General features: G+C 36.0%; 1 protein-coding gene across 1 annotated transcript; it reads right to left on the bottom strand.

The window, feature by feature from the left end:
* Positions 1-201: 201 nt before the first annotated feature.
* On the bottom strand, positions 202-14,807 carry lhx4 (LIM homeobox 4). The gene is made up of 6 exons (XM_089119792.1): positions 14,065-14,807; positions 10,562-10,733; positions 7,003-7,205; positions 4,287-4,441; positions 4,031-4,202; positions 202-2,026 (listed from the first exon to the last, which is right to left on the bottom strand). The coding sequence occupies exons 1-6, from the start codon at positions 14,147-14,149 to the stop codon at positions 1,638-1,640; spliced, it is 1,176 nt and encodes a 391-aa protein (XP_088975918.1). The 5' UTR covers positions 14,150-14,807; the 3' UTR covers positions 202-1,637.
* Between the last annotated feature and the right edge of the window lie 1,026 nt (positions 14,808-15,833).

Below are 15,833 nucleotides of genomic sequence, written 5' to 3'. Positions count from 1 at the left end.
TTAGAGGCTTTTGCATCTGAACTCTTCATATATATATATATATGTCATTATTTTGCAGTATGTGTAATGTATTTGTTTATTTGAATGAGAATAAAATAATTGATTTACTATTAAAAAAACAATTGTTATAGCTGTGTATAACTTTATAATCATTATTAATAAAAGAGTGTGAAGTAAAAAGAAAAAGAACCATCGCAGTAACCCAAAGACAATTCGGCTTTATTTCTCCATATAGATTTGACTGTACACAACTCATACCATTGGACAGAAGGCATATAGGACTAAATTCAGTGCTCTTTTTTTCAAAGATCCATAGCAATAAATAATGCTCATAAGACAAGACTGTCAACACCTTTTGAGACTTTACAAAATTTACAGCCATTAAGACTAAAAAAAATTTCTGAATGGATATTTTTCTGTTTTTGTATTTTTTGTTTTCATGTTGCTTTTTGTTAGCTTATGTTCACTCTTTCAGCAGCGTCATCTTTACTCAGTCGCCATTACGTGGGTCCAAATTTTGCAAGAACAAAATTGAAATTATTTTCCTCGTGTTTACAATTGTGTCACCAGTTTTATAGTTTTACAGCAACACATACTCTTTCCCATAATCCAACTCTTCATAATACTGACATTGGTATCCAAAACAGGAATAACACAAGTTGTTGCTAAATGTGTTAGATAAGAAATTTTCCCTTTCACATTTTTTTGCTTGATAATAATTGGTCAGGCCATACTTGTGTCTGTGTAGTGGCCCAATCACATATTCTGATTCCACTGCTGTCATCTGCTCTGAAATAAATTACATTCTAATGCTCATGGAGCAATAACTAAGAATAGCAATGGGAAACGAAAGTATTTTGATGGTTATACCAACCTTGTATAGTAAATAAATACAAACTTTTATTTTAAAATTTTTAACCAGCTAGTTTTGTTTCATTGCTTATCCAGGATGCCTGAATTTAACAGAAAAGTGTTGAACAGACAGGGACCATTGACACAGAGATTTTTTTTTTTGAAAATTCAGAGCAGTGCATGCGGATTCGTCCTTATTCAAAAATAATCTTTATCTATTCTTCAGACCTAACGTGAAGGGCCACCTCTAGTAGGGCCGTTTAGAAAGTTTCACCTATTAAAATCCCAAACCCTTGTAAGTAGGAAAGATACACTTGTGCCACTTGTTTAAATATCTCTCCTTGCTCGGTGCACTCCTCTCTTTACCGTATTCAGCCTGCTGTGTGCAGTCGAGGAGGAACATAAAGTGCGTCGCCATTTTGAACGTGGGCGGTTCTCTTCCTCATTCGGAAACATGCATGGGCCCGATCTTGTTCTCAGAAAGTGGTGGATCGTGATTGTTTTTCCAGGGTGGTCTGGGGTTTGAACGCCATTCTCAGCCGCACGCCATTTCATGCTGGAAATCGTCCAATCCAGTTTTGAGAACGATGAAAAAATACGAGTAACAAAAAATTATGATACAGTGCAGACATTCCACGATGGGTTGCTCGTATCAGCACGCCATTCAGCAAGGTTGAAGTAGCTGCCATTTTAGGCACCCTCGCCACATAAACATTTCGCCACAGTTCTGGGCGTCATCAAACGTCTTGTTCATAGTACCGCACTTTCCATTTTGACATTTGACCTCAGAACTGGGAGTGGTCCATTTCATCGAGCCATGAGGCAGGGCTAGTGGGGAAGTCTGGGTAGCCCGTGCTACTTCCTGTCGACAGGTCAGAGGTGGGTCCTCCAGCCATTGCTCTCAGAGCTTGACCTACATTGGGCTGACCGCCCTGACCCATGATGCCGTCCATGCTGAAGCCTAAGTTGTTGAGCAGCGGGGTGTGGCCAGGGAGGGAAGTGATGGACGAGGGCGACTGTGGCAGGCCGTAGGGACTACCCGCCCGCAGGTCATGGTAAGGCTGCCCGCTCCCCTCCAGGGAGAAGCTCCCGTTGAGCATGTTCCCGTTCGAGACGTCTCCAATGCTTCCATACAAGCTGTTGGCGTGACCCAGGTCTGACAGGATCTGGTCTTCTGTTAGAGAGAGCACACAACATCTCTTTAAAAAAACACCTACACTATAAGAAATGAATATTTTTATTCAGCAAGGGTAAATTAAAGGGATAGTTCACCCAAAAATAAAAAAAATGTTGTCATCCAACGCATTCTCACCCCAAGGCGTCACCTTTGACCATGCTTCAATATTTGATGTTTTAGGCGCCCTTTAGCGTCACTTACATGACACGATCCTACGGCGTCATCTAACTAACGCTAAAGGAAAGCGTCAGTTAGAGGACGCGGTTGGTTTAGGTGTGGGGTGGGGGTAGGGTACACGCGATCCTAGGGCGTCATCTACGTAACTGACAGTAAAGGACGCCTAAAGCGTCAGATATTGAAGCATGTCCAAATGCTTCCCAAGGCGTCAGTTAAGTGACGCCTTGGGGGTGAGAATGGGCTGTGTCATCATACTCACTATTGAGCTGTTCCAAACCTGTATGAGATTCTTTCTTCTGCTGAGCACAAAAGAAGATATTTTAAACAATGTTGTTAACCAGACAGTTGAAGACACCCATTGACTTCCATAGTAAGAAAACAATACTGTCTGATTACCAGCACTCTTTAAAATATGAAGAGTTCAGATGCAAAAGCCTCTAAATGCCATTTGAAATTTTCTTCTAGAATGGTCATTTTTATCAAGCTTGTATATTTAAGTTCAGTAATTTCACTTAAATGGCAATTAATAGGTAATCTTCATTGCCATTTAAGTGAAATTACTGAACTTAAATATACAAGCTTGATAAAAATGATCATTTTAGAAGAAAATTTCAAATGGCACTTAGAGGCTTTTGCATCTGAACTCTTCATATCTTCTTTTGTGTCCAGCCGAAGAAAGAAACTCATGGTTTGGAACAGCTCAATAGTGAGTAAGTGATGACAAAATTTTTATTTTTTGGGTGAACTTCAAAATGAACGAATCTTTTCCCGAGTCAATTCATTCATTTCGTTCGTTGAATGAACCAAATGACACGAAAAAAGATTTGTTCATTTTGATAAACGAGTTCGAACAGGAGAGTCACGAACGCACAGTACAGAACAGAGCAAGGAGCAAGCTTATAAAACTTAAACTGTTATTTTTTTTTTTTAAATGATAAGACCCTTCGCTTGATAAGACCCTTATTCATCGTGTGGAATCGTTTAAAGCCCTTTGAACAGTTTGCACTGAAACTGTCTTTTGGACCTTGAACCATTTGGTTCCCATTGAAGTCCATTATATGGAGAAAAATCCTGGAATGTTTTCATCAAAAACCTTAATTTCTTTTCGACTGAAGAAAGAATGACATGCACATTTTGGATGACATGGGGGTGAGTAAATTATCAGCAAAAGTTTTTTAAAAGTGAACTACTCCTTTAATACATTAACTATTAATTAATCAAACCTTATTGTAAAGTGTTACCAAATATATTAAAAAATAGAAAAAAATTTCACAATATTACTGTATTTTTCATCAAATTTGATGGATGAAGGCATCTTACTCAACCTATGAGCTTTTGAACGGTATATTCAAACTCTTACACATAGAAGAAGAATTGCCATTATAAGAAATACCTCATAAATATCCCATTTATAAAAAAAAAGATGCTTGATGCTTACGGTGAGCATTTGTGATTTACTCTCTGTACACACAGGAGCGCAAACCAGACTCTGTTCTTTCACTAACAACAAAAGCCCTGTGTGCTTCCCCTCTAATTGACTAAAAGCTTCACCAATTTTATAGAGTTTGTGCATCGCTGCTTTCATTTCTCGTAAACACAGCCTCCCTTTGAAAGCTGTTCGAGACTTTTATGAGTTCTCAAAACTGGCGGACAAAAATGAAATAATCATTAAAAAAAAAACACGTAGCAGAACCAAAAGCCTCATTTGAATATTCCAAACAATCCATCAAGTGGCATATTTGAAAAATAAAAGGAAAAGGGGAATTGAGAAGGGAAATAAAAATGTGAAAGAAAGAGCGTCATGGGAGATGTAAAAAGTGTCACCTCTGAAACTAAGCTCACTGTCGCTGAGTCCTGCGTCATCGGCTGAGCTCTCCTTCTCCGTCTTACTGGACCCTCGGTTGCGTTTGACACTTTTGTAGAACTGACCCCAGCGGTGCCGACCGGCGTCTTTCTTCAGCCGTTTCTCTTTTGCCCGTCTGTTTTGAAACCACACCTGTGGACCAAAAAGCCTCAGTCAGGACTCAGACAGCCACACTTTGAGGCCTAACTCGAAAGGTCGTCCTGAGTCCTATCTCACCTGCACCACTCTCATGTCCAGGCCCGTTTCTGAGGAGAGCTGCTCGCGCACGTGTCGTGCTGGCTTAGGCGAGTTCTTGTAGGCGCTTTTGAGTGTCTCCAGCTGTTTGGCTGTAATGGTGGTCCTAGGACGTTTCGCTCCTGTCTCTGAATCGTCTGTAACACACCAATTTTAAAAGTATATTAAAAAAAAAAAAAGTGTAAAAGTATATAAAAGCCACTAAACAGAACTGAATTTTCTTCCACCCTCTACCATTGGCTGGTCGAACAGAGTCGAGCAGCTTAAATGTGTATTTGCATGCTAGAAAGTATTTTAAAATGGACAAAATTGTACAGAAAATATACACACATATACTGTATATATATACAGCAGTGTTCAAAAGTTTGAGGTTGGTAAAAAAGTGTATCTTTTGCTTAGCAAGGCTGCACTTATTTGATCAAAAAAATGAACTCATTTTGTGAAATATTATTACAATTTAATATAACTATTTTCTATTTGAATATATTATATAATGACATCTATCCCTGAGCATCATTACTCCAGTCTTCAGAGTCACGTGATGCTTCAGAAATCATTCTAATATGCTGATTTGTAAGCATGTCTTCTTAGTATTATTATCAATGTTGAAAACAGCTGTGCTGCTCAATTATTATTATTGTTTTTTTATTTTGTAAACCATGACAATTTTATTAAGGATTCTTTGATGAATAGAAAAGTCAAAAGAATAGCATTTATTTCAAATAGAAAAACAATTATAAATGTCTTTACCATCACATATCAATTCAACAAAAGAAGTTTAGAAGAAGTTCTAAATTATCTTCTATTTTTTGTTATTTTTATATATTTAATAGGGCTGTCAAACGATTAATCACGATTAATCGCATCCAAAATAAAAGTTTGTGTTTACACAATATATGTGGGTACACTGTGTATAATTATTTTATATATATATATAAATACACACACATGCTTGTATATATTTAAGAAATATTTTCATGTATATACTGTATTTAAATTTATATATAATTTATATTATATATAAATATAAATATTTTATGTACAAATAATATTTTTTCTTAAATATACATACATGTGTGTGTATTTATATATATATAAAATAATTATACACAGTGCACCCACATATATTATGTAAACAAAAAACTTATATTTTGGATGCGATTAATCGCGATTAATCGTTTCACAGCCCTAATTTTTAAATGACATAATAACCAACATTTAACTGAACTGAAATAATTGTCGCAGTGAAAACATGTGTAAAGGTTATTTAAAAATCGACATAAGCAGGACTGAACTCAAAGAAGTTAAAAATCATCAGGCAAAATGTCAGTAGCTCATCTACTGTGGGGTACAAGGAAAGAAGAGTTTGTGGGATGCTTTGAGTGGAAGTGCTCACACATGACCAGTCGATACTCCCCTGAAACTGTCACACTGTGGCGGAAAAGGGAATAAATCTCCACGGAGAATGGCATGCCAGTGCGAGTTATTGGGGCCCTACCGTAAAAGTGCATTGCATCACTTAATATAATCAATCAACAGCCCACAGAAATCTCCATAAATACAGCGTGAGGGGCTTTCAGAGGCAGATCCATGAGAGGTCAGATCACAGATAGACTTAATATGCCAGACACTGAGACCCTACTAGACTGTAGTTAATGGTGATTTTGTCTCCTTACTACCATCCTGTTGCCTCCTCTGATCTCTCAGTGTCTCTCTATGATTGTAAAAGAAGAAGTTAATTACACAATCTCCACTCCTGAACTTTGCTGTCAGAATGATTTCCAATTGAGACGATTTCCAATCCTGTGACGTCGGCCGAGCCTGAGGCAAAAAATACTGTATATAGCTACCGCAGCCATATAAAAGCATATCCAGTTCATAGCCAGTTCAGCAACTACCTACAACTCTGATGGATCTGTAGTAATGGACATAACTCATGTATATAAATAATAATAATAAATGTAATAACAACATAAAATTATATATTAATTATATATTTAATATTATATATTTATTTTAGTTTAAATAAATGGATGTAAACTTAATCTCATACATACATTTCAAGATTTAAATGTTTCATAAATTTTAAATATATTTGTCAATATATATATACCTCTGATTCCAGACCTTCCAGAAAGTCTTTGGGATGTGCAGGAGGAGACTTTACAGAGCACTCGACTCTTGCATTGTCAATACAAGATCTTGACCAAAAATTGATGCTCCTCTTGATGGAAATCAATGTTGTGGTGTTATTTCAATCAAGAAGTGCATCAATGTTATTGTCCAGATCTTATATAGATCATACTGTGTATGTATGTACTGTATATATAGTCACACACGATAATTATCCTCCAGGAAGTGACATAATGTCACAGTTCTGTGATGTGTTGTAGTGCTATTTGATTTGCCTTGCTTTAAAACATTTAAAACGTGTGATAATACAGACATTTATATGATTTAAAAAAAATTGGTAAGTGTTAATTTTAGCACTTTATTTTGTATCCCTATATCTATCTTGTCATTAATCAATATAATTAATACATTTACTGAGCATTCTGAAATTCTAATATAGTTATCCATTAACTCATGCATATACATTTTTAAAAAATACAGAGCTTAAAATGTACAGCATAACAAGAGCAACCCACTGATGGTCAGAGAAAGCATGATTTACACTGATCTGAAGACAAAAGCTCACCATTTTGTTTGGCTGTTTCATAGTCCTCCTTGCACACGAGCCTTCCGTCCTCCATGAGGTAGAACTCGTCCCCAGTGGCCAGCTGTCTGCTGCACATTACACAGGCGAAGCAGTGAAGGTGGTACACAAAGTCCTGAGCTTTCCGGACCACCTGCGTCGGGGGAATCCCCTGCTGGCACGATGCACATTTTGTCCCGAAACGCCTGAAAGTACACACACACAATGTCAGGGAACACTTTACAATAAAGTCTCATTTGTAGGGGTGTAACGATACCCTCATGTCACGATTCGATAGATATCACGATACTGAACTCACGATGCGATATTATTGCGATACTACAAGACAATAAAAGGTTCACTGTAAAAAATAATTGTGATTTTAATGGTAAAAGACTGAAAAATACTAATTAATTGGTTAACAGAAAGTTTCCGTACTATATACAGTAACTGTGATAGACCTAACGCTATACATTTAATGTAATTTTACTGTAAAATACCGTTAAATTTACTCATTGTATAATTTACAGTGAAAAAATGTAAATTGACATTCCCACAATTCCCTGCGTGACACTACACATTTTATGTATTTTTGTTGAAATATGGTTCCTCATAGTTTTCCTGTTTTTTTCTAATCAGTTATGTACATTAGGGTTTTATGTTACATTTAATGTTGTTAAATTAATGTTTATTGCATTTTTTTTTAATTTTATGTGTGTTAGCCATGTGTGGAAGCCTGCTTGTGATGAGTTTTGTTTGATCATGTGACTCTCATCTCTGCCATGATGATTGGTGGTTGTCAGTGTAATACAATGGTACAAAACAGATATAAATTCTACAATAGATTGATAAATTAACATTATATCAGATAATGAAATACAGTTTATTACTATAAATTTTAAGCTAAGTCTGTAAAACCAATAACATTGCTACCGTATTTTTGACGGTAAAGTTCTGGCAACCAAAGCTGCCATTTTTTTTACCGTAAAAATTATGGTTTTATTTTTTACAGTGTTGACAAAAAATGTACTGTTGATTAAAATGCTTAATTTTATGTGTAAATAAATAGGCTTGGTACTAACCCAATGCACGAAATGCCGAAAACTTGCTTGCACTCTGTCACTGACTAGATATATTTAAAATAATGTAGGACACTTTTTACTGGTAACATAACACATTCGGCAATATCAGGACCCACAAATATTCCCCCATTGCATTATTATATTCAACATTATAAATAGTTTAATGTAAAACTCTGAAACTTTTAATTTTCATCCATCCATAATATTGTTGCATTTTTGTATAATGATATATTGTGGCATAATATATTGTTACACCCCTAATCATTTGTTAACATTAGTTAACATAAACAAAAAGCAATATGTTTTACAGCAAATACAATTGTCCATTGTTTTGTTTGTCCCTCTTTTCTCAATTTCAGTCATTTTAACCATTCTGAATGTGATGAGACATCCAAACCATCATAGACAATTACTTTTGACCCTTTCCCATATGCCTGCCTGTCCTGTTTATATTTTATTAATGAATTTTCCCAGCAGTTTTTGGTTATTTAGTGCCTTTAGTTTTTAGTTATAAAATAATACCTAAAAAGAATGTCCCACAGAACAAAGGGAAAGCAAAACTCAGAATACACTATTTTGATGAGATAAAAGCATTGGGAATGATTATATAATATTGTTTTGAAGTAAAAAGATTAGAGTAGCATGCATCAGTTAAGTAATGATTGTTGATTTGAAAAAAAAATCCTATATTTGAAGAATTTAAAATTGACATTAAAATGCATATCTAAACCTTGAAAGCAATATAAACTATTCAGTCGTTTAAGAGGTACAGTGTTGTACTGTATATACAATCCTGGTTATACTGTATGTACTCTTGTTTGTACAATATGCTTAGTTCTAAACAATTAAAAAATGTTAACTTTTGATTTCAAAAATATTGGTAACGTTTTATAATTAACTAACATGAAAAACAATGTTCAATACATTTGTTACTGTATAAATTACTGTATCTTTGTTAACATTAGTTAATAACAAACAGCTGTTCATTGTTTATTCATGTTAGTTCACAGTGCATGTTAACAAATTCAACCTTTGATATTCATAATGTATTAGTGAAAGTTGAAATTAATATCGATTAATAAATGCTGTGTATTGTTCATTCTTAGTTTGCGTTAACTAAACTGATGTTAACTAATTAACCTTATTATAAAGTGTTAGCAAAATATTTTATTAAATGCTGAAATTAACATTAACTAAGATCATTAATTGCTGGGATTGTTCATGTTAACTAACTAATGTTGAAAAATGAAACCTTATTGTAAAGTGTTACCGAATCTCATTTTATAATTTAAGCATCATTACATCTTGTATTCTTCTTCAATGGCTATTTGTATAAGTAATATTTTCATCACTACAAAGTTTTAAACGCTCAGGATACTATAGTGAGCATCTTTGTTTGTGCTGGTCATGTCCCTGGAGTTGACAAATGGTCTTGTTCAATGTAGCAGAGGCAGAGGCAGAGAGAGAGAGAGAGAGAGAGAGAGAGAGAGAGAGGCCACTTTAAACCTACGCACAGAACGGCTCATAAAGCACTGAGTCAGAATAGGCTGTAAATCACGGTGTGAATACTGCTAAATAAACCCTCCTTTTACTTAACCAAGGTGAAGTTTTTGCAACATTAACGGGAAGGCTCGCCCCCCGCACGCCCCCCTCGCCTGTGAACCGACTCCATCCCCCCCTCTCCGTGCTCCTCAGCAGCACCATGCCGGTCTTAACATTAAAATCCCTCCTTTTGTCCCCACGGGCTTGCTAATAAAGTTAGCCTCCACTCTGAGTCTTGCTAGCGTTTTAGGTCTCATTGAAGCCTGTGACATTAAAACCTCTCAAACATGATTTGGTAAAAGCCACTATACTGATCCTGTTTTGGATAAAAGTCAAACTTAATTTCCTTCCTTAAAGCCAAGGGGGGAAATCCAATCGCAAAACAGAAGAAAAGAGGAAAGAAAAGGAAGGGAACAGAGGGATGCAGAGTAAAAAATGCTAACTTGCTTCCTCAAGTTCTAATATAGCATTGGGAATTGAATTTGGGAACACGCAGTCTTTGCAGCGGAGTTCCAGCACACTGTGCTTCCTAACCTGACACATGAAAAATGAAACAGCACTTTATTAACAATGACAGAGAATCTATGTGCCAGCCTTTACTTGAACATTGAAGCACACCGACACACACACCAGTGCCAAACTGCACTAAAGGATCTGATGTGAAGAGATTTGACAAAACTGTTGTGCGACAGTCTAACTTGAAGCAGTTGGTACTGTCATTTCCAGTCCTTGATAATGAATGCAGCCATTGCCAATATAGTGACTGAAACAACAGAAATTCAATATGATGTATAATGATGTACAGCTAGGCTTAACTTCATTAACCACTTCAATTAGGCCTATGCATTTATTTCCTTGGATAAATAAAGGTTGACTATTTTTGTAAAGTGATTTGATGTTCATTTATCATATTTAGACAGACAGACAGACAGACTCACTTAAAGAAATCCTCTTTGCAGTAGACATTCCCAGCGCGAGAGAAACACTTGTCAGCCAGGAGCGCGTGACAGTCGGCGCACTTGAGACATTTTGAGTGCCAATGACGATCCAGAACCTTCAGAATAAACTTATCCAGGATGTGTTGACTGCAGCCTGCGCACTGGGGGATCTCTGGAGGAACACACAAGATGCACGAGGGTCAAATATGCACAGATAACTTTTTTAACACTAGCTATATCTAAATTTAAACAAAAAGGGTTAGACTTAATAGTAATTTAAAAAAAATAATAATTTTATGTCATTAAAAACATGCTTACATTATATAATGGTGGAAAGGACGTTACTCGTTAGGAATTTAAATAAGTAGAAACGTAAATAGCCTATGGTTTATAGCCTACTTTATGTATAGTAGCTATTCATATACGTAATTAAAAACGCTACTGAACTGTATGGCCTATCGTACTATGATCATATAATGATCGTACTAGGCCTAATAAATGAAGTTGTTATAAAGTGACATAATTTTTTTTCATGAAATCAAGTCATTTTGACACCAAGGTGCAATGATGATCTCAGCATTTTACCTTGTTCGATTGCAATATTAATAAAATTATAACCTTCTGTTGTGAAAAATAATATAAAACAATAACATGCTGGGGAAAATACTATTAAAACCTATTGATTTTTTGAAAATGTAATTAATATTTACTATTTTTGAACATAGTAGCTACAAATCAATAAAAACGCGACAAAAATAACATCACTGAAAATTAGCCTATAGGCTAATAAGCTAGGCTACTTCCAAAAAAATATAATTCTAATGGAATTTCTATAATAAATATGACTTAGCCTAAATAAATGTATTAAACAAATACTAGTTAATATTAATAACATATCAAATATGAATTATTAGGCCTTATAAGTGATTAACATGCATGACATTATTGTGGCAGCAAATTTAGCGAACATTCCACGAGGCAAACATATGGGACCGGTAAATGGTGGACAGGCGAGGAAAGATGTCCATTTGTTGGTAAATAATCAATATCTCTGAAGAAAACGGCCGAGGACATGAGGACATTGAGATTGAAATCATATAACTGCTTCATTGATTCTTTAACAGAGAGAGTCTGTCACTTCAATTACTGATGCTCAAGAACAAGTGATCGAACAAAACACACACAGAACACTGACATTTAAAACCAAACAGGACATAAAAGTATAAATGATTAAAAGCAGCTGATCTTATTTGGTAAAGTATAGGCTATATCCGTCAGCGTTCAGACAATACCTTCAGATCACAATATCATGACATTTAATATCGATATTTGACCTTTGATGCCATTCTTTCTGTCGGCAAGTTCTCACACGTGATGTTTTCAACATATGCTGATATTATGACGCAAGAGGATAGTTTTAATAATATCAATTAAATAATTAAATGCGTAACCACGGTCCACGTGAATGCTTTATGTCATTTAAACCCACGACAAATGTCTCAAAGTTCATCAAAATCGACCTCTACAGCCACCGTAGCCAATAATATCACACTGACAGAGAACATGTCACACAAACACCATCAGTAACGCACGACACAAAAACAATGCCGTAAACGTTAAATAAATAACAGAAATAATAACATAAAAAGTAAATAATGAAATAAAAAACATGACTTTTTAAATAAAATACAAACTGTGATAGTTTGCATCGGATATGGAAATTATATGAATGCCCCTTTCCCATAAATTAGCAGTAATGCCTTTTTCCTTAACACAATATTTTTCCAATATTTTTATCAGTGTAATGCCTTGTTAAATATAGGCTGCAGGCTATTTTTTCCTATACTGTAAATTAGGCTACAAGGTAATTTATACTTTAAATTCCACAAAAAAACTTCACCTACTGAATTTTACAGTAGGCCTATGGTGTTTTGTAGCCTAAACAAAATAAGTGATAGTTTCAGGTAATTTACAGTTAGGCAATTAACAGTTCTTTACTGTAGTTTTTCTGTTGTTGGGTCTTGGTGCTGCTCTGTCCGGAGCGTGTGGTGCTGAAGGAACAGCTCCCGCCCGGTGCAGCTTCACTCATTCACCCGCCTTCAGCTTTTAACGCTCATTTACTCCAAGGATGTATTTGATTAGCCATTCAATTAAAAGATGGCTGCCATGGCAGGTCTTTTTTAAACATGAACGTGTGCATCTGAAATATTCTAAGTAACTCACTCGTTTCGTCTGATATTAGGCTTCTGGTTTCATTTTTTTTCATTCAATGCATTCTCTTTAATATCTCGTTTTCTTGCAGGCTTCTTTTTTCTGTTTTAATTACCCATATGTTGTTTTGAAAGCATCCTGTGCATTAGAATAATATTTAGATCCATACCGCAAGAACAGATTATTCTTAAAATAATCCTCACTTAATCCATCATCTATTCGCCAAGGGAGGCTGAGTAGCAGTATCTTTTAATCTATCATTTAATGAAATTAGGCATTCGCCTGCTCTGACAGACCTATATATTGCCTACTTAACCTCTGGCCATTCTTTTGGCTAAAAAAAAAAAAAAAAACAAGTTCATTTTCCAGGATTTTCTTCTCTTGTTCACTCAGTAATTTGTCCATTATTATTTTATTACGTACTACTTTTGATGACTAAAAGTCAAGTGAATGCGTTCTCTTCTTTCCAATAGACAATTGCATAAAGCAAGTCTGGCCCAAACAAGATGAGGTCCATCTGTACATTTCTGAAGCTCGCCTGTGAATAATTAGGTCAGCAATTTATCCAATTCAAACTCCATCTTGATTGTTAGATCAGATTATACAGGCCTAACACAGATTAATTTGCGACTGATAAAGACCAGATGCGAAGATAATATAAAATGCTAAATGCCATGACATTAATATATGTTCATGTGAATCTAGATGGTTTTATAATCTCTGTTTTATTTAAACAAATAACATGAAATGCACTCTGCTCCATTTGACCACTGGATTATAGAGAAATCGGCGTACATATTTTTTCTATCCGTCTTAATATTTGCCTGTTCTATAGCCTATATTAAGGGGTGCAATATATATAGAACATGTAGCCTAATATTCTGTGCCATCTAAAATTTGTCTGACCAATATGCAATCAGGCTGGGTTTCATTTTTCTTTTATATTATAAAGCATTGCATTTACACAAGACACATTTTTATGCGTTACAGAGCTCAGTTATGAACAGATTCAAGAAGAACGTTTATTAGCTATCATCATAAAATAATATTTGGGGACTAATGCTAGAGATTAAATCAGAATTTATGACATATACAGTTAATACTATTTACACTTAAAAGTCGTCTGATTTAATTGTACCACCCAGTTAGTCCCGGTGGCTCACTTATGATTCCCCAGTGGAGTTTAATTAAAAGCCACATGTTATTCCACAGTGGTGGCCTGCAGACGCCCGGAGGAGGCCTGCCAATTCTCTGATTAACTAATCAATATAAGCAGAAGAAAAATCCCTTACGTTGCAGTGGCACTCCGAGGATGTCCGGCAGACCCTTCACCGCGCTCTCGCCGGGCAACACAGCCGCACTTTGCATCATTTTCATCCAGTCTGATAAAACGCGCACATGCACACGCTCGCGGAGGTCTGAGAATCTCAGAGGTGCATTAAATAATTTTTCTCCCCGGATAGCGTCCTTTTACAGTCCTCGCTCCTGTGGTTATCCTCGTGAAATAGTCGGGCGCTCGCGCGTGAGTTCGGGCTCGTGCGTTCTTTCGCTGTGTGTCACACAAACCACTTGATTCATTCACACTGCAGGGGCGGCCCTGACGTCACTCCCCCGGGGGGCCAATGGGAGGCGTGGACGGGCGCAAGAGAGGCGGGAACTTGTGCGCCTCGCGCTCTCAGGTAAGTCGAAAAAGCGATAAGGAAGTGATGACGATAAAACAGGGCCGCTACCGAAACGTCAGAATCTGAAGTGTTTTTAAACCCTTTTGAGACCTGTCAGGGGTGAGTCAAACAAGTCACGTAAATATTAGACCTACGTGAATATTTAAAACGTGGTTTATTTTAGGGTTGCTATTTAGTGGATGTCTAGGAATATGCAATCGCCTCGAGTAGCCTACATGTTGGCTATGGGGGTGTTCTGGAATGTGTGGAATAAGAATGTAAATAATATTCATAATAAAAAATAAGTAAAATGCTAGGCAAAACCCTGATTATTGGTCTACCTGTAGCCTAAGTTACCTTATCATATAGCCTTGGCAATATATATATTGAATTAAAGTTGTAAAATATTTTAAAAGATAATAGCATACATTTTGACTGATATTGTAAAGTGAAAAAAAGTATAAATTACCTTATAATGAATTACAATTATGAATTAAGCTATTCTCTCATACGTTCTGAGAAAATGTTAACAATGCAGGCAATTTGTCTATAAGTTCATGCGCACTATTAAATTAGTTTACATTTTATTTAAAAGTTTCTCTCTTTTATTACAGCTATATTACATTTGCGCTTAAAATGGCTCATATTAGCTCTCATTATTTTGTCCTGTTGACCTGACGAGTTCAATGGGACAAAAACTCTCAATAGTGCCTGGAAAACGTTTGCTAAAAATACAAACTCAAGAGAGCTTTTACGTTGTTTATCAGCCGTCTCGACACAGTCAATCCTGACAGGAATCATTTCATTCGAGCTTTTCTTCCTCCGGAGAGAGCGGGGTTCAAGTGAGATGAACTCAATCTTCACTTCCAATTCTCTTCATGGACACTATAATGCGCCGTGTGTGTGTGTGTGTGTGTGTGTGTGTGTGTGCGCTCGCGAGCTCATGAAAACAAGCTTCACAATGGAGCAGTAGTCTCATCATCGTCAGTCTCGCTGCTTTTCTACGTAGCCTGTATCACGTATGTCTTTACGTCTCTCTTCTTAGCCTACCTCACTCCTCTCGCCCTCATCCTTACAAACACTTCAAAGCCAAAGCCTATTGTTTATATCAGGCCACATGTGCTGGAAGCTCTGTGAGATGCGAATACACTGAAAGAACAAACTCTGTGGATACAACTACAGTTTCCTCTTGCTAAATAGAAATTCACAACACATTAAACATTATTTGTTATTTAAATAATATTTATAAATGAATTCTATCTTACATTGTAGCGTAATTATTTAGCCTAAAAGAAAGGTGAGCTTTAAAAAAGCTTTAAAAATAATAATTCGTTCTGATCATTTACTAGTTTCACTATTCTATTCTATTGGGAGAGCATTATCAATTCCACATCACACCA

The sequence above is a fragment of the Pimephales promelas genome, chromosome 14, assembly GCF_988280905.1.
Source record: "Pimephales promelas chromosome 14, fPimPro1.hap1.1, whole genome shotgun sequence".
NCBI lineage: Eukaryota > Metazoa > Chordata > Actinopteri > Cypriniformes > Leuciscidae > Pimephales > Pimephales promelas.
Note: the sequence above shows the minus strand (reverse complement) of the source record. Positions and strands in the feature narration are given on the sequence as shown.

What these genes read in the sequence shown, in the direction of transcription:
- lhx4 (XM_089119792.1), bottom strand. Translation starts at nt 14,149, where the DNA reads ATGAAAATGATGCAAAGTGCGGCTGTGTTGCCCGGCGAGAGCGCGGTG. An exon ending in TGCAAAGAGGATTTCTTTAA is followed by an intron (nt 7,206 to 10,561) that starts GTGAGTCTGTCT and finishes GTGTACTTTCAG; the next exon opens with GCGTTTCGGGACAAAATGTG. An exon ending in CAGTGAGCTTAGTTTCAGAG is followed by an intron (nt 2,027 to 4,030) that starts GTGACACTTTTT and finishes TCTCTCTAACAG; the next exon opens with AAGACCAGATCCTGTCAGAC.